The following is a 25647-nucleotide window of genomic DNA, read 5'->3' on the forward strand; positions in this document are numbered from 1 at the left end:
TAATAATAATAATAATAATAATACAAGCTGCATTCTGCAGTCTCAGTTCAAGGGTTAGGCACTACCCAAGGTCATTTATACCTGTACTTAAACGTAAGCAAGCTCAATTTTCTACAGAAGGATCTCCTCTTAGCTTTGTCCACTAAATAAATACTGAGGCAAGGATTTTTACTGCTACACTTCTGCCATCAGTAATTTTGTAAATATATGTCAGACTGATGCAATAGAAGAAGTAAACCAACTGCAGCGTTTCCACCTGGCAGGCTTTGAAACTGAAGTGGGAGGAAAGAGACCCAGGCAACAAATAAATTCTGTATATGAAATGATGCATAGTTTAGTTATACCGGATATTGAAAAAGACTGGGCAGAGACAACCATATGCTGCAATCATCATTAGCTGACCAGATTCCACAGATAATTCTATTTAAAGAAATTACACTTAAACTGTGTGAAAAGAAAAACACTTTCGTATTCAATGCATATTCAAAACTGTGCATATCTACAGTGACTGTTACTCCTTTAGTAAATAAAGTACGTTCCGTGGCTTTTCCTTACAACACTCTTCCATTCCTGTTAGTTCTGCAGATCCCACATGGCTAAAGAAGGTGAAGAACATGATTCCTACCAGCTCTGTATTTAACCTCTGTTCTTTCCCTGGAGTTGTAATCATAACACAGCAAGGCAAATTTGTGGTGAACAGAAAGAATTCTCTTGGTTCATGGAGGTTTTGGATCATTAATTGCAGGATGAACATACAGTGCAATGCACGACAGACAATCACAGGAGAAAAAATGTTCAATATGAGCAAGCAAAGCAATGGATTTTTAGCAAGCAGTGATTATTCATGTTTTGACTTTTAAAAGATACCATGGACAGATTAACCTGTGATTCGAATACACATTAAAGAGCAGTATATTTTTCACACCTAGCAAAGTTACCTGGTCTGGGTGCTAACATGTTATTCTGTTTTTTCTGAGAGGCAAGGAGGACTAAGCCATGAAAATTTTATGAATGTCTCATTATGACAATCTGAAGTACAAATAGAGCTCGTGACATCTGTAGGAACCTGTGTCTTAGACATGACATCACTGCCGTTTAAAAAGCAGTCATGGAGAATGAGACGGAGTTTTTGTTCTTTTTTTAACATAATTACATATACTTTTTTGTTGCTGTTTCCTAGAAATTGGGGCACAACTGTTAAAACTGCATACTTTTTATCATGGTTGCAGGGTGATGAGAACTACCCATGGGTTAGAGAGGAAGGCAAGCCTCTGTCAGTGGGAAGAAGCCACTTGAATCTTGCATTTGAGGATCATTAGTCTTATTGCAATAGATTCAGATCAAAATCTAAATAAAGAATTTACATCTCTCTGAAGACAAATCAATTCATTCATAATTTTTTCCTGGCAACCCACTAAGAAAACATAGTATTAAGATATTATTTAACATATTAATTAGAATTTATTTTTTCTAAAGAAAAGCAATTTACTTGGTATTTATGGAATTGCTTAGTGTGGGCTCTTTACAGTATAAATATGAGCTTTAGTTCTTGCAAATCCTTCTTCCCCTAAGTCAGTTAAAAGCACTGACCTGTGAGAGAGGGCATTCTTTGGCTAATGTGCTCTGATTCATCTCTTTGAGCAGTTCCTTTAAGGCATTGCGAACTGTGGCATGGTTCCACTGCTCTGCTGGCAAGTCTTCCAACTTTGAACAACTGTTAAAACAGAAAGAAAAAAGCAGATAGAAACATCACCTTCACAGATGCATACTTTTTGCGTGCAACTACTAGAGACCTTTAAGCAACACACACAACCCTGGAGTTTCCTGCTTGGCCAGACCATGAAGGTGTTTCTCCCCTCTATCCCCTTCCCACCAAGCATGATTACCAGAAGATGTGCAGTTCAACACACAGCTGCTAATCCTGCTATGGTATTATATGTGTGTAGAACCATTCCCTCTGGGGCCTGATGGAGGGCAAAGAAACTGCATAAAGCTAGCCCCAAGAATGGCTGAGTAAAGCCACCCTCTCCAGACAAAGATATTCCTGCTGGGGTAGAAAAATAAACATATATGCTGCACTGCCACTAACAAAATCCCTGAACAGTGAGGGCCCTCATTGTGTGGAGGCAAGACTTTGAAAAATTAGTTTAATTTTATATAGGTTCTTATACTGCCCTTATTACTGAAGTATCCAAGAGCCTTTCAGGAACACATTAAGCCATATGCCCAACATCTGTCACATGCAGTTCATTCTCACTTTCATTCTACAAGAACTGCATATGTAGTGAAACTTTTGTCTTCATATGACTTGTGCCTCTTTTCATTTAACAAGCTTATGGTTTGTGTCTATATGCATGGGGACAGATTCAAGAAGTACATCAAAAAGGTGGGAGAAGTTTGTCACTGCCATTTCTGCTGCAGACTTTAATGCATGCTCTCCAGTGGCCTCTGAGGTGGTTCTGCTTTCTGTCCCTACAGCCTGGCTTTCCCCTTAGAGATGAACCTTCAGCTGTGCTTGAGGAGTTCAAGTAGCCAGTGATCATCTTTATCTCAAAGTCATGGACTATCTTTTATTTACATGGCATCCAGGCATTCAGGCACTTTGAAGATAAAGATCTTAATCTTGGGTTGATACTCTTTGCTAATACAGATGTGACAATAGGCAAGATTAACTCCTGGTAGCTCACGCTTCTGAGGAAATGAGTTACTATATTAATTTTATAGCAGCTATAGGGTCCAGATACTCTTTTACAAATACATACAGAGATGCAGCCCAGCTGAAAGATTGTAAACAATATATAAAACCATGGAAAGATCTGTTCATGGGAATCAGAAAGCCCAAGCACCACCAGAGATATAACAGGAAAGAAATGTTGCTGTTTGGAAGTTTAACATCAGTGAGGCATCAACTGCTCCCAAATTCTAAATTGAACTGAACAGTTGGAGGGTATGTGCCTAGCACCAAAGGGCACACACCTATCCCTATGGGCACCTCCTCTGTTCAAACCAAAGCTTCAAAGAATTGTCAACAAATTATTCCAGACTGTCTGTTATATTTTATTCTTCCCTCTGACATGTCCTGGCCATACAGCTACAGGAGGCTGTGTAATATAGGTTTATCTGCAGGTCTGAAGTATGCCATGCACTGCTAGGGACCTTACATCAGGAACTATTTGAGGACTCTATAAAAGGCCAATAGAGAGAAAGGGGAAGAGAAAAGGAGGGAAGAGTGGGTGGAAAGGAGGGCAAGTAAGTGTAAAAGTGCTGGAAGCTTTTCCTTTGTTAATCAGAACTAGCCCTCAGGGAAGGAAAATATTTTCCAAATGCCAAATGGAGTTGCAGTGACACTTTGCTTCCTTGTCTTCTGTTTGCTGGAAAGACCACTGCAGAAAAAGAAAAGTCAAAAATAGCTCCCCTCCTTCACATCTCAGCAACTGGCTGCAGAAGACCTGGATTTTCACAATGCAGCCCCTAGAAAAAGGCAAGGAGTTTATTATTTGATACAATAAGAACTTAAGAATCCATTAAATTATGGACTGTAGAAAGGTCTGCCTTCAAAAGCCCCATACGTTTACTTGGTTAGGCTCCTGCACTTCTCCTCTCTGCTACCATATTGCTACTTCAGAAAACACACAGTATCAATTGGAACATGCGCCAAAAAGCTACCAGGTGACCCAACCTTCTTTTCATTTTCTTTTCATCTCATCAAAAGATCAGAAATTAAAGAAGACAGGATGTGCTAATCTCTGTAGTAGTGCTGTAACCGACAGAGCAGCTCAGAGAATAGGAAAGGACAGATGTTCAGAAACACCCACCTTTGTAATTGGATTTTCAATGTCACAACATGATAGACATCTTGTAGCATGTCGGCTACTGTCGCATCTGGTGCATCAGTCACATAGCTGAGAGGGAGGGGATTCCACCGCCCAAGCTTGATTATTCCTGAAAAGAAAAAAAAATCCATACTTTATATTTTATCAGCTATTTATTAATCCCTTTAGCAAGGTTGATTGTTCCCAAGATTCAGGATCTGCCTTGAGGTTTATTGCAGTCTTGCTCAGAAAGATGTGTTCTACTGACTCCTGAGGCAAACAGTGGGGAAGAGCAGGAATTGATTTAAAATTTTTAGCCGACAGTTGCTGACACGTTCTTGACTTAAATTACTTCAAGGAAGCACAGGAGACTTCCTTCCTTCACATCTTTCATCATAGCTCTAAAGCCTAGTTCTTTAAGTTAGAATAAGCTTTAAGTACTCTCTAGTCCTGATTTTGCAGTCTATAAAAACTTTTCAGTAAATAAATGCATCACTTTTGACTTGAACAGGAAAATTCCTATGCGTGGGCTTTCAGCACTGTTACAATCTAAGCATGGTACTATTCCCAGCATGGATGGATGCCACTGGAAACCCACCAAGCAGGAAGAGTTCACTCCCAGATACAAGTTGCACTATGCAGACGGTTGCTTTTCTTTGTGGGGAAGAAAAAAAAAAGAACCAAACAACTGCAAGCTGCTGACCACAGATCCAAAATAGCTTTTTGGAGGCGGGGGAGAATGCTGTAAGTTCTATTTCTACTTCTGTTCATTCTTTAATAGGGATCATCACCTCTTCTGGATGAGCTTGTCACAAAGACTGTAGACTTGGATGGTAAACCATTTGGTGCAGAGGTATTATTTCTGTTTAGACAATTGCAGAGGGCCCACCCACACCAAAAACAATGACTAATACCCAGGAATGACTTCCAGGAAGACACCAAACAAAGAAAGCCACAGTGCCATCTTACATGACAGCAAAGCAGTTCAGCCTTGTTCTGCACTATTGCCACTACTGCTTTTATTCCCTCTTTCATTGTGTTCCCACTGCCCTACTGTTCTGCTCACTTAACTTTCCTCAGCTCATCCCTACAAGACACCATTCTCCCATTCAAATTGATGCCTTCTGAGGTTTCTTTATATACTGTTTGATCTTCTAAAAGACATCCATACACTCAAATGCCAGGAAAAAAGTAATACACTAATACATGAGAAAACTACTTCTGTGATAACAGGCACGCCAAGAACTCCTCTTGGGTATCTGGAAGGATGCCGTGATGCCAAGAAACTTCAACTGTCTCCTCCTCACTTTCTACTCCCAGCTTTTCACCAGCTCTGGAACTAATTGAACTGCAGTAAATGACAAAAAACCTTTTATCCTCATCTCCCAAAAGTGATCATAAAATAAACACCACATTGAAAAGGTGAAGCAAAGCTTCTCACACACAGACAATAACAGAATACAATGAGCCCATGAAGTACCTGCTATACAATATTTTTCCCCATTCCTACACAGCTTGCAGAGGAAATAATTTTAGTACAACTCTTTTTCTGTAGCACTTAAATCTTTGCATTTACCACTGACTTACTGCTTTACAAGGCATTCTGTCACCACATACTGAAAGGTGCTGGAAGTGACCTAGTTCATCCTCAGTGGCACGAAGTTTCACTGTAACATACTGGTACAGACAGGCTAATATTTCAAGAGCAGATTAGAAAGCTTTTGGCAAGGAGAGATATTGTCCAAACGAAACAAAAAGTTAGTAAGTGTTGCTTGAAATCCAATGCTTGAAAATGGGACATAAACAGAACAAAAACATTTAAATGATGCACTGTTTCAGTATTAAGATTTAACAATCTGGTGCTGAATATGCTGCAGTATAAATAGTGCCTGGACTCAGATCCAGTAGAGTAACACACAGCACTCATTCACAGCACCGTATGTCTCCAGTGCTGGCTCCTTGAGTCATATTCCACTTGCCAAGAAAAGCTGTTTTTCTTAAGGGGATAGTTTACTTAATGTTATCTCTGGTGACAACAAGAAATGCATATAGTACAGCATATATTAGTCATGAAATGAGCATCAAGGGTCCACTGAATAAAATAGATGCTGGGAAAACATAGTTTAGCTGCTGACCCCCTTCACCTCCTCCTGCTATATAATAATTTAAAGCAAAATCACCTAAAAACCCAGAAATCTATACCGGCTTCACAGAACACTTGGCTTCCTATGTTTAACCTCGCCAAGTTTTCATGTAATTGAAAAAATAAGCATCATATGTGCCCCATAAGTCACATCTAAATTGGTAATATTTTACAAGAGGCTTTATTTTTCATTCAATTAAGGAAAGCACTCAGAGAGCACACCATCTGCAACTGCTCAGGCCTGGCAATGCTGGCACAGGACAAAGAGATGGTCGGGAAGCACTGAAGTTACTAAAGGTGTCCCCAGACTAAAAAGGTTTAAAGAGAAAAACCCCAGTGCAGCCAGGGTGCACCCTGGGAAATACTATGCAAATTATTTTACATGAATGTTTGCTACTACTGGAAGTTAGGAAGAATTTTTTTTTTTTTTAATCCTCTTCTACAACTGGAGAGGAAATTGTTTTGGCTGGATTTAAACAAACACAGGTGTTACCATAATGCTCAGTGCCTCTGCACGTTAACACCTGCTGAGAGTCCTTTACTCTGTGTTACAGCACTGCTGATGCACGCTATTTTTTCAGCCGGTGTGACATGACGTGTGAAATATTTTTTTCCAGAGCACATTAAGCTGGTCCAAACGATAGCCAGAAGCCATGGTTTCCATTCAGCTCCTCAGCAGACTTCACAGGTGCTTATTTCATGGCACCAACACTGTACTTAAGGCAGCTCTTTGGCTGTGTTTGGGAAGATGATGCCAGCTTGTTGAGCAAATGTGTTCTCTGCATACTAGAAGACATCTCTGAATGATTCCTCAGTAAAAACTGAATGGGCCAAAATTTTCCCCCCAAAAATGTCCCTTCTTATCCAGGACTGAGTGTTTCCAGCATAAGACCAACCCTGAGATGAAAACAGCCTGGTAAAAAGGGGTCACTTCCATATACACGGTTTTTTTATTGTTCCTCTCATTGACTCCAAATGGTACAGCTCAGGCCTTTAAAGAAATCACTTCAACTAGCCTGGCTGAGCTTTTATACTACCACAACTGAGACTTGGTACTGCGGACAGGAACTTTGAGCAAAGGTCACTGTGTTATTAATGAATACACTACTGCTCTGGGAGTATTACTTCTCTGTCAACTCCAGACCTTCTCAAAATTACGTGTGGATAATGCACAGCAGATCAGAAAGCTCAGGAAATCCAAAACCACACCTTTCTTGAGTTTCCAAAACCCTTCTGTTAATGAATCTAGTTCCTTTTCCTGTATCTATTGGGACTTTTTCCTGTGAAAGCTTTTTGAAGGGAAAGCTCAACAGATTTCAATGCTTGCACACACTCAAGAATCAGCCATAAACTAGAACAGCTCTCAACTCACCTAGAAATGAGAGAATGCAGTTCAGGCCAGTTAGGCAATTAAAGACAGGAAAGAGACAAGTTTTCTCAAAAGATTTTTTTTACCAAACATATTTTACAAGAGATTCTCTCTCCATGTGGGCTGTTGGTTCTTGAATGGCATGTACTTCCATAGTCAGGTCTTTTGTTAAGTTTAAGTCTCAACTCCATCAAAATGCAGACACAGAAAAAAGAGTAACTTAGTGTAAGATGTGTGTAACTCCCTTTACCCACAAGAATGACAGAACACACCAGTGGCAAACTTCTGTGAGCTCCAGTGTCAGGTTTGTATATAACAACCACTGCAAATAACTGTTGTCATTCCACTTAGCCCAATGATATGCCACCCTGCCAGGACGTTTCCAATTTGGTTTCATTTAATATGCAGCTCCTTTGGGGAAGAAAGTGATAACTACACAAGTGAGAGCACAACTTTACACTGAACAGAAGCCTTGACCTGCTACATCACAGCTGACCTGTTCTATACCCAGCAAAAGTTGTCACAGGATCTTCATGAGCTTTATTTTATGGTATCACCTGAAAAAATGATGCACCTAAAGCACTAGGATTATTCCTGAGACTTCACCCTAGTGAGATGTGAATTGGATGGCTGCAAGGTTAGGGCTAAAGCAGACTTCCAGAATAGCTACTTTGATCAGGAGCATAAAATGGCAACAGGCAGAAAGCTGCTTTCTAGAAAAATACAGTTAAGCTGGCAAAAAACCTTTTTCATTATGTCATCCCATAAAAATTATTTATCGGTATGAGCTAGAAACCTCATTTGTCATTGCAAATGGAAAGACAGCCACACAGTACACTCATTCTAAGAATGCCACATCTGGGGTTTAGAACACAGTCTATCATAGTCTAGCTATGACACTTCTTGGTCCAAGACAGAATGAAGTCTGGGTCCTGCATCTCCCACTCATCTGCACAGGTAACTTTTAATCTGGATAGCCCCATAGTAATTGCTGGGGCACCTCAGGTACGCTTCAATACATCACTGCTATAAAATCAAACTCTTAAAAAGGGGCATTTTCTAAATTTCTTTTAGTGGCTAAGCAGAGCAAACAGGACATGCCTCACCCGGTCACTGGCTCCCTTCAAACTATCTCCTGCTCCCACCATGGCTGTACTCCTGATTTCACCTTTCACAAGTTATGAGCACACCTGAATTACATCTTAAAAGGATACTCATAGTATTAAAGCAAATGCATATGCAGCATTAATGTAATTTATTTTAAATGCTAATCTGCCACGGTTAAAAGTTAGTGAGGTATCCTAAAATTGGTTTCCTTGCATCCCAAGGATCCTAGGACCACAGCACAAAAATGGTGGCAAACACAACCACACAAGGCTGGCTGAAGAACACAACCAACATTTGCTGCTGCCTTGTGAATTCAGTCAAGTAGTTTTGATCAAACATCATGCTTTTTAACAGCAGCTCTTATCAACACAACAGAAACTCAGGAGAAACTGCAGATTAGCATTAACACCCAAGCACTTCTGATTTTTTTACAACTCCAAATGAGAGACCTCAATGAGACACCCAACAAAAGCCCCACTTCTGGGACTGCCAAGCCATTTCTCTGTCAGCCACTACTGTAGGACTCCCCACCAAGATGGGTAGGCTCTTGTGACAGTGTTTGCATCTTTTTATCCCCTTCAAAGGCATCTTGTCCCTATGCTTTAGCATGTAATTTTCCTTTGTTGAGCTGTGTTTTGTTACAGAAATTAAAAACTGCCTGTCCCGTGTAGTAAGTACATAGAATTACTTATTCATAAATCAGTTTGCAAAAAATCGCTACCCTGCAATACATAACAACTCAGCCTGTGCTGCTTACCTCTACATTGGCTGTAGTATATCATCACACTGTAACAACATAAAGCCATAATTTGTAGTTATTACTGTTAATCCAGCAAAGGGAATGACTTTTCAGGCAGAAAGGATGAAAAAGGAACAGGCAAAATTAAAAGAAAATAAACTGATTATAATTTTTATATTATATTATTGAACTGTCTTTTCTAGCTTTTTGGAAAATTTAAAAAAAATTATACTGCCTTTGCCCATCATTATAAGGGTGCCTATATCATTCTACAGAATTTCTATCAATGACATATTGGGGTAATAGATGGGAAAAAAAATCAGCAGAATCCTCCCCTGCACTTCTAAAGCGCCTTTCATCAGAGGGTCCCAATGCACTTTAAAAACATTAATTAATTGAACTTTGCAACATGATACATGTGAGGTAGACTGCATTCTGCCAATTGACATATCGGTGGTTTTGGGATTGAAAGCACACAATGAACATAATCCTATGCCTATGCCAATACAAAAGAGTCCCCCTCCTTCCTCGTTTCAGTCCATAATAAATAATTCAGTGAGAGAACAGGAATAAACTATGTGATTACACTGTGATGTACACATCCACAAATCAGCAGGAACACCCACAATCCCAACATGACAAATGCTCTACCCCAGCTCATGAGACTTGTGCAACTTCAGGGCTCTGCACAAAAGGGTGACCTTCACCCAAGGGGAAAGCACAGCCGAGCCACACAAAGCTCTGGCAGCACAGAGCCCCTTGAACTGCTGCTGCTGGAAGTCTTTGCTCTTGCTGTTTCAGTACATAAACTTGAATATAGAATATGCATTTACATGATTATATATGATATTTATATGATGATATATTAAAATTTTAATAGAATCATGGGTATAACTATCAACAGAAAGACTGTTAGTGTTACAAGGATTAATGCTGAACTTGAGAGTACTTTCAGAGATGAAAATCACTTTGATACATGAAGCTTGGTTTTGAGTTTTTAACTTTTTGACTGCTAGCATTGCCCCTTCCTTTCCTCCAGCATGACTGTACTGAAGTATCTTACTTAAATAACATACACTAAACAGTTTAATGGCTTCTAATTCTACATATCAGGTTTACATTTTACAGTAAAAAGATTGTGCCTCATGTAATAGATGCTGCTTCACATTTGGGAAACGTTATGTGAGGACCCTGACTTTTATTAGATTAATTTAATATAGGCAGTAAGTTACTAGACTAAATTAATAAAGATCTTCTTAAAAAAAAAAAAAAGAAAGAGGGGCGGGGGAGGAGAGAGAGAGCGAACAGAATGAACCCACAAATTAAATAAAATTTTCTGGAGCTTGTTATTTTGGAAGTCTTTATTTAATTTTCCAACCCCTATTCTGTTTGAAAAAACAGTCAATAATTGGTAAGGAAACAGGAAAAAAAACGTTGATGTTATTTACTTCAGGGATTATTTTTAAAACTGTTATATGATAGAACAGGAATACCACAAATAAATAGAAGGGCAAGGAAGCAAAGGAAGTACTATTAAAAAAAAAACCCAAGACAACGGGCCATTCATTTAAGTTTCCAGAGTGGATTCAATGATCCTTGTGAGTCCCTTCCAACTCAGGATAGTTTGTGATTCTGAAGTATTTCTTACATTTCCTATATTACTTATAACACTACCAGGTCCACTGAGGAAAACCACATTTAGCCCTGCGTAACATCTCTCTTGTCATTTTTGGGATAAGTGTGCACTTGCCTTGGATAGCAAGAATATGCATAAAGAGAGAGAGGTCCACTTCTCTCATCTGCGAGAGAGAACCACTCCTCTAAATATCATCTCCATGGCACAAAGTCTTTCAAATCATGACAACTCATGACAAAAGTTACTGCATCCAGGTGTCTTTCACAACCCTGCCAGCCTGGAGCTCAGCTTCGCACTCCACCAGGCTGCCCTCTCCTGAGCAGCACCCTCACACTGGGGATTTCTCCATGGTATTATTCAGCAGCCCCAATGCCCGTAGGACTGCAGCACCTGCTGCGTGTCACTAGCATCATCTCCACATAATGCCCAAAGCAGGGCACTCCCCCCAGTTTTGCATGAAATTACTGTCTTTGGAACAACCTGTACTCCTATGGTAAGATTGCTCCCACCTTAGTCCTGGGACACCCAAACTTGCTCAGTTGCACAGGAGCACAGGCTGTGCCTCCTCCCAGGGAGCACTGGCTGCTGAATGCCCTTGAAACCCAGAGGGTCACAACTCAGCTTATTCCCTCATCAAAGAGCTTCTTTACCTGCTCCCATGAGTTTGCTTGGCCATCTTAAAACCATGGCTGTTCTTCTTGCTTTGGATATCAGCTGTCTCTCTTCAAGTCCTGGGGTCCCTGGCAAAATGTGCTGCTTCTCTGCAATCCCAGTGTGGCATCAGGACCTGTCTCTAATTTAGTGCCTCCCAGAGAGCCAACGTAAGCAGACACTGCTGGTGGGAACCTGCAAAGTGCTTCCAGCTCAGCCTTACAGACTGAGAACTGGGGCTTTACTGTAGTTGCCTCAGTTGCTAAGAAACACGAATGCAAGTGTACTCAACAGGTGTTGCTTTCTCTAGTGCACATGTTCCTGAGCAGCCATAAACAATGCCTGGATCATCTTGCCACACATTTTGGGCCTGGTGACCCTACTGCCACCTCACCATCTATGAGGGGCTACACATGAGTAAAAGGATCAGAGCTTTACACAAACATTTGTTGTCCAACCTTCTTTGTCGGCTTTCTGTCAGCCCAATGCCACCAACACAACCTGCCTCATGACACCTTCAGCAAAAACAGGGTAGCTGGGCAGACAGCCTTTGGTCCCCACCCTCCAGAAGCCTTTCTTGAATTTTATATTATGTTTTCGAATGGAGAAGAGGAGAGGTAGAAAACGTTTTCCCTCTTAGGGAAAACCCTGTATCTGTTTTTAAAAGTATGCCAGTGCCCCGAAGTCCTTCAATTCACCCAGCCTCAATGCTTGCCTATAAGCTCCACATGGAAAGTCAGTCCACTGAGCAGGAGAAACAGCACAACAACATGGCATTGTAGCTGAATACATACATTTCAAAGGTTATAAAAGAGCATTGCTAACAGGACATTGTAGAGGATAATAGGCTTAGAATTAAGCCTACAGACATTGTTTGGCCTTGTATGAATCTGAATATCCTGCCTACTCACAGCAACAGCTATAGAGAGCACAGAAAGTCTGGCTCAGACTGCAAACATACAGTAGCCAACTATCTTTGTGTTGAGTCAACTACAAGTAGATTTGAAAATTCATGGGTCTCAAGTCCAAAGAAAAATAAGGGCATATAGCATGCTGTGCTATACAAACAAACCCCTAAACTAATGCAGTTTCATATTCTGGCCTATGTAGTTTAACAGCTTAATCTCTTTAGTTTAAGATTTGTGTCTTGGGGCTTTCCTTACGCTGTATAAAGACTAGCAGAATGTTTTTTCACTAAATTACTACTTTTGGTTTGCCTTCTGTCTTTCTTTCCTCCCACCAGACGTTCAGCTCTTGACTTCCATGAGAAAAAAACAACATGAACAACTGAAAAACTAGTAGGATGGCATCTAACTATAAGGATAGAAAAACAAGTATTGCTGAGGAAATAGAGGGATTGGGGACTTTACTGATAATCTCAAACGACTGCTTCCACTAATTCAACATGAATACAGTAAGTGAAGATACAGTTGCTGTAATTTTGTCATTTAACCTTGAAGTCCTCTGCTCTCTGTAGCTGCCTTACTGTAAGGGTATATCCAGATCCATACTGGACCAAAAAATGTCCAGTATCTCTAATGACATTCAGTTAAGAACTAGTTCCACCATGAAGCAGTTAACAAGGGAGGCAATACTTGTATTTTAGAATTTTTATACTAATATTTTCTATTGAAGCAGAAGTATCCACGAAAATCTGCATGCACATATATATTTAAAAACAGTCAATAGACCTAAGGCTGAGGGTTTGTTGATACTTAGGCTCAGGTCTCACTCATAGCACAACCAGGTAAAAGGTAAGGAATTAAACCTTACCCTTCCCTTACAAATTGATCAGCTAGGGAGAGACAGTGTATAGTATCTCAAAGGCTGTAATATTTATTTTCAAAATACATTTTAATAACCCTAGTTCTTAATTTGGGCAGCATTGCAAATTCAGATAAATTCAATTAAATTAAATAAGAAATTTTCCTTTACTGACACTTATTTCAGTTGATAACCTGATCTCAAATTCCCCATCTCCCTCTTTTCTTCCCAGGAAGAGCAAAAGAATTCTGCATTTCTGACAAGTCTAAATAAAGCCTTGCTGGTTACTGAACTATGCTACATTTCCTATCAACAGAAAACAAAAGCAGAAAAAAAAAAGACTAGTTCACCACTAGAGGAGATGACTCAGAGCAAGCAGGAACTGTTACCAGACTCAGAAAAAAACAGTTTTCCCTTGTACCGTTGATGAGCCCACATTAATGCTGAGATGAACCTAGATTTGTTTTTTTAGCCCACATCTTCCTAGAACTGAACCTATTTTCTTACAAAGCCACCAGATCCTTTTTGGATACTGTTAGCATTTTAACTTCACGTTAGTCATTTTGTGAACAAGAGACCAAAAAATAGAAAAACAGAAATAACTATTTTTGTTAAATTTAAATGATAAATTTCTGTGCACATGGCAAAGACTGGAAAGAATTATTCACATTTTGGTACTGGAGGTTTGCAGCTTAGAAGTATTTCCAGTTCACCACTTCTTTAGTAGCAGCTAAGATTCTCACGTAATCACAGCATACAGAAATTGTGGAGCTGCTATGAAGAAAAATAACTCTATCCCAGCCAAAACCAGCGTGATTCTTTAATGGACAGTATCAGACACTCCAAGACTCAATAGCCTCAAAGCACTGGTGGCACTGTGAACACTGTTGTGAGATGGTGGAGAGTTCTAGTGCCTCCTCTCACCACTTCTTTCTCTTTCCTAAACTCTATCTGCAGTTCAAATCAAAGAGATAAATGCTGGGTGGTGATATTTCAAGAGAAAAGGGAGGAAAGACTGTCATTTCTAATCATCTCCAAAACTCCCAGGTGTCTTGGGCCCACATATGCACAGCTTCTATGTGTGAAAACAGAAAAGGAATCCAGAGGCCCATTCCCAGTTCTGGGGAATATAATTAAAGAAAGATACAGTGGGATGATGCCTTATTCAGAACATAGCACCAACACTGGAAAATCCCTGGAATCTACCAGAGATGCCATTTCACCATAAGGCACAACCTATACTGCTGCCAGCGTTCTCCTCTGTACCACAAATACAGAGTAACTGACTGGGGATTTCAACTAATAATATTGTGCTAAAGGAGAAAACAAGATATAAATAACTACTTCACCAAGTCTTATGTAGGAAGATGAAGACACTGCACACATCCTCCTGAAAGAATAGGCTGAATAACCCTCCAAAAACCCAGATATATTCTCCTTACTGGCACAGGGAACCAGAGCAGACCTCAGCACTGAGAGAGCATTATTAACCCAACACACCGAGGCAGCTTTGGGAAGTTTGGAGTTTTCACAATCTGATTGATTTCAAAGGTCACCCTGGAGGAAAAGCCTCAATCTGGTTCCTGCCGAAGCAGTTGTTTCCCACAGCCAGTATCTATTCTCTGCTCTTGGCACTCACTCAGGTGGTGGGATGTGGGTTACACTGTGGGTATCTGCATTATAATGAAAGTCTATTTTACTCCCCCAAAGCCTATTGTTCATTTGGAGACATGGAGTATTACTGGTTGTTTCATACCGGACGTCTTAAGACAGGTATACACACCAAAGAAATCAAGACTTTTTGAGTAAGAAAAAGCTTTAGAACTTAAGAATTAACCTCAAACTCTGAAATGCCTAAAATACTATAATAATTCAGGCTTAAAACTATGTGAAATTTCTTCTAATCAGCAAAAAAATACCCTCCTTTCTTCATTTGACATCTGGGTTTATGGTGGACGAAAATGCAATCGGGGAGCCTGTTAGCACTAAAACAGCTTTCATGTTCCCCAGATAATGTCCCTGGCTTACAGTTTATCACAGATTAGCTAATTTGAAAAGCTCATGCAGTAAGGGTCCCAATCATATGACCAGGTGACCAGCTATCACTGTAGCGCAGATGGAAAATATCAAAGCCACACCATTAAAACTGCCGTCTAGGGGAGTAAAATTAAATATTTTAAAAAAATTGATAAATTAGAGACGAATCTATAGGATTTTTTGAGAAATGTCTTAGTCTAGATAAACTGTTCTAGACTTAACATGTTGCTCTGATGAAGTTCGAGACATTGTCCAATCAAGCCATGTTAAAAATTAAGTTCTATCCAACCTTAACCAGGAACAATTTTATAGCAGGTGGCATCTTTGTTGCCTTATGTTCAAAGAAGTGAACTGAAGATATGGAGACCCCTTATCTGGAGATGTCTAAAGAATACAGTTAATTTAGAAAAAGTAAGGTAAGAGATTTAAAAGGAAATAATCTGTGTTTAGGCTAAGCCAACAAGCTCTTTGCAATTGAAATGGAGGCACCAATTTCAAGCATTAAGGACTTAGGCCAGCTTTTATCCAGGCATGTCGTGTACAAAAGGCTTCATATTCCATTAGCCGTGAGTAGGTGAGTACCTCCATATGCCATACATAAACAAAAGATATGTCATACCTGAGCCATCTTTTGAGTGATTTTTATCTTGAAGGAAAATATTAGCCAAAGTAACTAAGTATCACAACCAAAACTTTTGAGCAATCTTGGCAGAACTGCAAAATTATGCTGTTATTATAGGTGAGGAGTTTTCTGCCAGCAAAGGGAATTTGCAGTGCTGTGTCTCACAAAGACAGGAAGACTTGACAGGTTGATGGGCAAGAATGATGCACACTCCCCCTCAGCCTCAGTGCGACAGCAGAACCCTCCACCAAAAACTGCCCCTGGCCAAAAAATGGTCTCAACCTTGTTACTGACCTTTTATGCTTCTCTTGTGTACAAAGAAAATAATTTCAATTTTTAGCTTGCAAATCAATGAACAAGTTTTCTTTCCTACTAAAACAGACCTCAGATTTGACATAGTGAATAAGATGCTTTCAACCCTGGCTGAGAATCCCTCCTGGCAAACAGCTCTGCTGGTCAGTGGCTGCTCACCCGCCCACCCAGGGCCACATCACTGTCACCTTCCTCCTCCCGCCCACGCCTCAGTGCTCCCATCTCTGAATGATGGCCAGCACCTCCCAGCTCTACGGGAATAAATCTCCAGATTGCAAACCTCTAATATCCCTTTCTCCTCCTGCCCCCAAGGCAACGAGTTACACTCTTGTTTAGCTTGACTCACGACTTTTCTTCCCATCTTCTTCCTATGCATTTTACTCAAATTTATAAACAGAGGAAGAGAGCACTAGAGGTGCCATGAGCAGTCTACTGGGACGAGCAAGGGATGCCTGCTGCACAAGAGCCATGCCCAAGGGTGCTCACTCAGCCCATACAGAGTGGGGCAGCCCTGAAAACACAAAGGTGCTGCTCCCAGGGCAGGCCAAAGCTGCGGCGGTAGATGAGCAGGGAACATGGCAGGCAGGCGTGGCGATCGCTGCCAGTCAATTCGCACCTCGGCATGAGCCTCCTTCAGTGTGCACATATGGGCTGCACAGCCAACTGGCCAGCTGCACAGACCCCTCTCTCACTGCAGCCAAGGAGAGAAAAAAGATTGCATTTTTCCACTAAAATAACCAGCTTTACTGTCCGAACAAATATTTTTTGATATATTCTCTTCTGGATCTGTTTTCATATATGCATTATTAGATATTCAATGGAATAACTATTTCTAAATAAGAGGGGTGATATCTTTTAAATGCATGCAAATATTATGTGCCCAGCCACAAAAAGGGAGAGAACAGAGCAGTTTAAATATTGCTTCCTTTACTGATTTTACAGGAAAAGTAGTAAATTATTTGTAGGGAGCTGATATAACATAAAGTGAATTGAATTAAATTAAAAGGAAAAAATAAAAAAATTACTTTCAGCGACTAACACTCTTCTCCGTTCCTGCATATAAAGATATGTGTCCCTGTGTTAACTCTGGACAATACACATTTGATATGTATGTATGTAAATTTAAACACAAGTACACAGCTTGTTGTTATAACTCAGAAATAAAATACATAAGAAGTAAAAAAGAATTTGAAAAACAATTTTTTTTCAGCTGTTTCTCCCAGTTATGCCAGGAAATTATTTGTATTTCATCTTGGGGTATAGACATTAGTAGTCATTCTCTGACAATACATATATGAGAAGCTTTCAAGCTATACAAAGTTGGTAAAGTCATTCTTCCTATTGCAGAAAATTATCTTCAATCCTTTTGTTTGCCAAATCACCACCAAAAGATGACATTATTTCAGAATATTCCCTGTGTAACACAGAGCAGCAGACTGTGGAAGTAACAGATATTTTGCTTTGGTGGATAAAAATCAGGGGAGAAAAAGAGAATCAGTTCATAAAACCACAACTTGCGTAACTGGTTTTGCTTAAATGAAAAACAAATCAACTGATCATTTCCTGGCAGATGAAACATTACATTCAAACAGAATTTAAGATTTTTTTTTAAAATTATTTAGCCGTATTCTTTCTCTCACTCTATTCCCTTTTTATTTAAAACTTGTTTTTAATGCAGATAAATTTTGAAGGACAAATGCTGTCTCAAACTAGAAGAAGTTTTAAAAGGATAACATCAAAACCTGATAATCTTGAAACAACATATTTTTAAAACTTATGTCCATGCCTCCTCTGCTATTTAACTTTCTCCCTTGGCACAACTATTCTAAGAATTTGATCAGACTACTCATATATTTGTTTAATCCCCCAGTCCCAGCCCTCCAGAGACAGCTTTTAGGTGGATTTATTAATAAATTGTTAATACTTTGTCAATAAGCAGTGGCACAGCCTTGGCAGGGGAGGTTCCCAGGTGAGAGCTGAGCCCTCATGAATCCAAGTTCATCACTCGCCACATTGCTAATGAGACAAGTGCAGCCCAACACGAGGTTAATTGTCAGAAGCAATAATCTAAATTAAACTGGCCAACATTCAAGTAAAAGATACAATTTAAAATATCCTTTTCCAATGAAAGCAATCTCAGGAGTTTATTTGCCTACTCAATACAGAATTCCAGGTTTTAAAAAAACCCTTCTTCTTCCCCTCTAAGGAACCAAAGTAATTATTTTTAATACAGTGACATATGTTAGACAAAAGTATTAAGGAGGGGGCTTCATTCCAGTCCAAGTCTCAGTGGAATTTTCCCTTATGTGATCACACATCTGAGCTCAGATTTTAACCTAACCAATGACGATTTTTTGTTTAAAAATTGCTATTAGCTGATGAGAAATCTTTTCACAAATAATCCCGAAACATGGAAGAACTAGTGTGATGTTCCCAGCACTGAGAAATATAATCAAAACAATATGGGGAATTTAATAAAAAAAAAAGTGAGAGTTCACAAAAACATTTGAGAAATGGCTCAAGTAAACTCCAAGCTCACTTGGTTTTGGCTGGGACTCTGGGCTCACAACAGCTTCAGCCTGCCAAAACAAATACAGCCACCCGTTTGTTCCCGATGCTTTCGCCCAGGGAGGGACCTGCTCCTTTGCTTTCCCCTGCTACGATAATGACACGCCTGCCAGGATTTGACTGGGGCTCATATCCCTGCCCACCTTTGAAACAATTATTATACTGTTAATTGTTAGAAGAAAAGGACTTAAGTGGCACCTTGGACTGGCATAATAACCAATACCGTCCAGATAATTATTAAGGCTGTAATTAAAATAATGCACATCATTTAGGCAAAAAGTTTAAAAATACCTTGGGGGAAAGTAGTTGGGGATATAATTCCACACAGGGAATCTGTTTAATTTTGGTTGTAACCATAGAGGAAAAATATAGCATTTAAGATAAATATTATTAATTTATCATGCTGAGCTAGTACAAAAAAAGCACCTAATAAAAATGAATGTTGTGGTTGTAGCTAAAATGTTTTATGCATATGTTTACCCATAAGGGATGACTGCAATATGTATGAAAAAGTAGTTTTCAATTAACCTTTTTTGTATTTTTAAAATTATTTCGTTCTTTGTCATTTTTATTAAGAAAAGATGATAAGTGGATAGAAAACTCCTTTTCAAGGCACTCAGTCATCTATACCTAATCTCTGCACTAGTGATAATCAGCATATCCAGGTTTTCAAAACTCTTCAATTTTAGCCTTGAACATGAGCTCATTTTAAGGCGGGTAATGCAGTGAAAAATCTCTCAACTGAATAATGATAAATGCAAAAAGAAAGAAAAACACCACACAAAATACTAGGAAAGACAGTGGATTCAAGTAAGCAATATTTTTTAAAAAATTGGCTCAGCTTTTAATGATATTGCACAAATGCCTTTCTTTTTGTAACACAAAGTTGAACTCTTGAATCACTACAGATGCCTTAGTCTAAGAGGTAGCTGGCAAACACGATGGCATGACAAGCATCTTGCATTAGACACGGTCAGTTCCAGATTAAGATGCTGACATGAACTAGTTAGAAACATTTTTACATTTCTCTTTTTTTTTAATTCCCATTTGGGAAGCTGCTGGTCCCTCTTCCAAACTTATAAAATTCAATCCACAACACAGAAGCTTTGTTACATTCCATTCCTTGGATGCATTGGACAGTCTACTGCCTACTCAGGAACCCAAGGGGAACATACAAAATGACACTCTCAGTGTATTAAAACTAACTCTGGAAGTCCAACAGAAACATGTATTTACCTTCATTAACCAGCACAACCAACTACAGCAAGCTGTACTAGTAGGACAGCTAAAGATGACTTTTTGAAGACTGATAGGCAATGGCAAAACTGAGAGGATTCTAGAGTTCCTGAACTTTGATGTAGGTACTAATCCTAGGCTACTGCCATGCTTCCTGCCTGATTCTTAAGTGCATGCAAAAGCAAACAGCAGATGGTCAATTCATAAGAGCAGCAATATTGGCATAATCAACGCAGTCACCGGCCTGTGCCTGCATTCAGCCAAGCAGAAGCTGATTGATCAACTGAGATCAACTGAGCAAAGACCAGAGATGCTTGGAGAACACCTACAGAAAGGACTTCGCTCACCAGGTCACCCTGAGTAAGGGTCTTCATGGTCCAAGGGAACATATTTACAAAAAACATTTTTCATTTCCCTTCCTATATAGCAGTTTGTTCTCTTTCTCCTTTTAAATCTGAATCTCCTATTTCAGATGTGGAAAACAAGCATTTTAGTCTTCATTTCTACCCAAATGTTATCAAAGGACAATAACGCAGTCCCACTTAAAAATGTAATGAAATACTTTAATGAATAACTCTTATAGCTGTAAAGCTGTAAGGAGATGAAACTGTTTTGTTTTCTGCATTCAAAGCAAAAACCAAAAAAAAATCCAAGCAACTTTTCTAATTGCATTAAAAAGCTGCTAGGCAGCACAAAGTTTATCAGTTCTGTTTCTGAAGCTTATTCTTTGTCCTTTCGTTGGTGATTTGAAGAAGGGCACAACTGCAGTAAGTCAGACCTGTAGAGTACTCAGGACGCGGGAGGTTGAATAAGACAAGCAACATAAAAGAGCCTTGGTTTTTCCCTTTTTCTCTCAAATGAAGTAATGTACCATAGAAGTCTCCTTCCTGCCTGACACTTTGCACCTCCAGTAGTCAAGGCACATTAGACAGCTGTAGGACTTCTATCTGGAAGAAGCGTAACATTTCCTGTCCAAATCCAAAGACAGTGATCCCAACCCAGCAAGCTATCCAACAGCTTTGTAGGCCAGATTGGTGGTTATAGTTAGCTGTTTCTGCCAGTTTAAAGCCCAAACTGCAAATGCTTATTCAGTCTTCTTTCAGATTTAACAACTCAAGCATGCCAAATGATGACCACCTTTGCACGGCTAAGCTGCTATTTTATCACTAGTTGGAATTAAATAAAAGCACAAAGACAGATTTTGAAAAAACCTAAAGCACATTCAAAAAATTACACTCTGCTCCAAGACCTAACACAGTAATAGACTCTCACAGGAATAGCTATTTCCCTGGCAAGATAGTGCAATAATGCAATTACTGCCATTTAATTAATTTATATTCTCAAAATCTGTCTCCTTACAATTTCTAAGTATTTCGCTTTAACATCAAGACAGGATTTTCTGCCCTGGTTTGCCATAGCAACCCTTGCAACAAATGGCAGTTGTCTATAAAAAGGGGGGACTCTTTGAGTATGCATGCATGGTTTAGTATGGTTTGTTTTAAAGCAGGTCAGAGCACAATGGACCTTTTCTACCGTGTGGGATTGAACACCAACAAATCTCACTTCAAGGGCTGCCACGCTCCTCTGCAAAATAAAATGACACTGCTGCTAAGTCTGGATGTAATTACAGATATGAAAGGATGGCTGTGAAAGTTGCTTGTATCTTCCTCTCCCTCCTCTACTATACATGTATTTGCCATACAGCTGTTAACATCCTGAACAAGTAACATGCAGCAGACTTTACATTTCCTTTCATTTTAAGTGTTAGTATACAGTGGTGGCTGTTAAAGCACGTTTACCACTAAAGAATGGGACCTTTGTCTGTCTATTGCAAGCAGAGCTCTGCCCTGCCTGCCTGTGCAGCCCAGGGCAAAAGCTATACTGGGAAGCCATGACCTCCGGCCCAACAAGGACACTTAGTAGGGCTAAGGGTAATCCCTACTTCTCCTTGCTCATTCAGTTTCTCGAGCTGTTTGAAGCAATCATTACCAACACAGCCACATTTTGTGGTCATATTATAAAATGAATCATTGTTCTACAGTCCAAGATTGCTAAACTTGTTTTATGTGTGGTTTAGAGTAGAGTCACTGGTTGCTTAGGCCCCCTCAGAGCTGTACTCCCCCAATCCACTCACAGCAGGGAAAGCGCTTGTCTTTGGCACTGCTGCAAGCATAGGATGGTGTAACGGAGCAGCATTTGGCCTCTGGTATTCCTTCTCACCAGTTGCCCATGAGATGGCCAAGATTTTTTTCAGTCACTTCCATATGAAGAGCCTTTACCTCTGAGAATCTCTAGCTTTTGTCCAGTTTTAACACAACTTCTGGGAATTAAAATATCTACCACTCCTTTTGAGGTACTACGATTATACCCTCTGAAACATTACTTCTCAGTACATGTTCCTACAGGCAGAATTTCTATTTTAAGAGAGCCTGTGGAATATTTGATGTTGGGATTTGGTAGGAGTGAATGAATGTTCCATTATTCACCCTGGTGGTACAGCAGTGGTTGCTCTGAAGTTTTACAATGCAGTGTACTGCTGTAATGACATCATATGACATCATAAATCTACAATTTCTAAAGCTTCTGATTAATGTTCCTCCATAACCACCTTGTTAATAAATGAAAAAAAAAGAGTTGATCAAATAAAAATCTTTTGCATTTGTATATTACTTAGAAGTCTGCAGACAAATACTAACCACCTTGCGCTTTAAAACCAAGTCTTTTATCTTAAGCTTCACAGAAAAGAAGGCACCATCTTGATTCATGGATGCAGTCAGACAGGATACTCTGCTTTCCTTCCTTTTACCTATGTGAAAACCTCACAAAATACATGAATCTTAATTTGAATTAATATTTTAAAAAAGTTCTCTGAAAACAAAAAGTTACTGTATTTCTTCTTATTACACCCAAGTGTTCATGATATTTCAACCACAACTAGCCCAAATTAACAAGTATTTTCCCCTTCTTTTAAAACCTTCCTGCATACACATACGTATTAGTCAAGTTAAAGACCAACTTCTCAGCCCTTGCCAAAACAGTGGATATTTGCTATTCCCAGCTTCAATCAAGCACACACAGACACACAAAACTAAGGCAACACCATGCCCTATTTTAAGGCTCTTAATCCCAGGCTTCACATGTCTCCCTACTCTCTGCAGCTTTCCTCTTCCTCTACTCTTAAGAAAACTACTTGAAACAAAATCATATATTATATATATTAAGACACACGTAGCTACTTACTCTCAGTCTTAGAGTTCCCACACTTCTGGCCTCTGAGGACACAGGTAGTCTTTCTCCATGACTCTGAAGTGGTAGGAGGATTCCTACAGGCAATCCCTATTTTTTTGTCCCAGTCTAAGTCACTGTGTCTCAGGTATTCACATAAGCAAGCAAGAACCCAAACCCAAGCTTCTATAATATATTTGAAACAATGCTCAACTTACTCTGAACATCATTAAACAAAAAATATCCTGCAAAAGGATGGCTTTCATATAAGGAAGAATATTCTGTAGTAAAATGGCTTTGGCCTATATCTCCTGTAGCTAAATAACCCACTCCAGAATAGCTCTGAGTTTGGTTTTCCATATTAGTATAAAGCTAAAAAATTACATGGATGGAACACCCCAAACAAGCTCTTTGTAAACAATCGAGTATAGGATCAGTAACCACATACTAATATACATAAATTTGTGAACCTGTGTTGCCTATGTTACCAACCCGCCTCACAACATATTATTTACTTCTTCATATAAAATAAGTTTGAAATATAGCTTGAGATACATCTGGAAACAAAAATCATGTTTCAACCTCTGCCCTCAATTGCAGCAGTGGAAATCAAAAACTCCACTGACTTCAGTAGCATTTGACTTTATTTACACTTCTGTAACTCAAAACATAGTTTAATTTTCTTGTAAAGAATCCTTTATTGAAGCTACAGCACCAATAACTATGAACACTAACAGCACTGTGTGACCTGATTTTGGACCCTACATCACAGCACTAGATGCCCATTTAACTTTTCTATTTCACCTAGTCTTCACACCAAGACAAGCCTTTTGAGTTCCATTTTTGGTCTTACTACAATAGTACCAGAACTCTGCATTTCAGTTTCCACCATTGCAAGGAATATTTAACTCTATGAGAGTTATATGAGATAGGCACCTCATGCTTACATTTTAAGAGGTCAGGACATCTCTACTCCTACCAGCTTTTTCACTCCTGTTCTTAACTCTTCCTACTAAGGATGCAAAGTCCCAAATGACATTGTCAGCCTGGACTCCTCTTGGCTGAAAAAGCCATGTTTGTGGTGAGTAGTCCCTGCTCTGGTATTTCTCGTCCTTTCCCATCTCTCTTCACAGGATATCTGATGGAAAGTACTGCTTTTCCATAACCTTCGCTAAACTCCATTAGCTCCCTTAAGTCACTTCCAGCCCCAGTTTCTGTCAATCCCTATGCTGTTCTGCCAGAACATCAGCAAGATGCTAAACAGTACATATAGTTTTAGGGAAATATCTAATCTGCTATTTTTGAAAGTTCAAATTGCTGTGCTGCCAACAGTAGGAATATGATAACGAGATGTTACTTAGTACTGAAACCCTCTTTTTTCTGGGAAGAATTAGAAAACGTATGAACTGTCCTACAATATTCAGTGGTTTGCTGAGCATGACTATGGTCCAGCCACATACCATAGTGTATATATAGCCTTACAAGTTTATAATATACTGAGGTTTCTGCTTAATTTAAATCTGCTACTGAATTCTGATATCCATTTCTCTCATTTCCCCATCTCCACACATCCCCCACCGGCACTCAGTGCCAAAGGCTGAGAAAAAACAAAAGGGCCACAGGAGGCCCCAGGCGTGTTTGAAACCAACCCAGCCCCATGTACGATCACACTGTCACGTGCCTGCACACCCACAAAATAATGTGCTTCAGAGAGCAAGACTGTATCCCAAAGTTACCAACCAGCTTCTTTTTGTTCCCAGCAAATTAAAATACTTGGATTCTTTTCTAGTCCATGTTCTCATGCCAAAGACAGGATCATGCTAACAAGCTTCTGATGGAATCCTCTAAGAATTTTTTTTAATCTCTACAAATTAAATTTTTACAGAGAAGATGAAGCTCCCCTTGTCAAGAGCCCCAGAAGTATGGGAAACAAAATGTCAAGAATTAACAATGTCAGACATTACACTCCCACACGGGGTTAATTTTTTTTTTTCCAAACAGCATGCAGAAATCTGTCCCACCCATCAGATGAGCTACTATACTTCTATTAACATTCTGGCACCTCCTTCTGTACAAACATAGCCCTTTTTCTATAAAACAAGTTATATAAAAGACTTAATCCATCAAGTGCAGAAATAAGGGAATTTTTATTGCTTCCAGACTTGAACTGATCACTCCTCGTATAAGACAGAATCTTCTTCCCCCCAAATAGTACATCACACAACTAGCTGGATGTAAAAAGACATTCCGTAGGTGTATGAGATAGGGGAAACCAGGGCCAGCCTTCCTGTACATAAAGAAATTGCTACAACACAAGACCTGACTCAATAGGCCAACGTTCCACAACAAAATTAGAATACATTCCGTCTTTCTCCCTGTTGAGCTACAAACTGCACCTCTCAACTGTTCTGGGAAAATAACTGCAG

The 25647-nt window shown here is 39.5% G+C and overlaps 1 protein-coding gene across 7 annotated transcripts in view; it reads right to left on the minus strand.

Annotated features, from left to right (window-relative positions):
- The window catches only part of SATB2 (SATB homeobox 2), a 226980-nt gene that overhangs the window by 70049 nt on the left and 131284 nt on the right, over positions 1 to 25647 (minus strand). For all 7 annotated transcript variants that reach the window (XM_085066112.1, XM_085066111.1, XM_085066113.1 and 4 more), the window contains 2 exons: positions 3816 to 3942; positions 1591 to 1714 (listed from right to left, as the gene is read on the minus strand). In XM_085066112.1, the coding sequence (XP_084922238.1) occupies positions 1591 to 1714; positions 3816 to 3942 (251 nt within the window). The remainder of the gene's footprint in view (positions 1 to 1590; positions 1715 to 3815; positions 3943 to 25647) is intronic.

Source organism: Lichenostomus cassidix, chromosome 7, assembly GCF_008360975.1.
Source record: "Lichenostomus cassidix isolate B80296 chromosome 7, HeHo_3.0, whole genome shotgun sequence".
In the NCBI taxonomy this organism is placed as follows: domain Eukaryota; kingdom Metazoa; phylum Chordata; class Aves; order Passeriformes; family Meliphagidae; genus Lichenostomus; species Lichenostomus cassidix.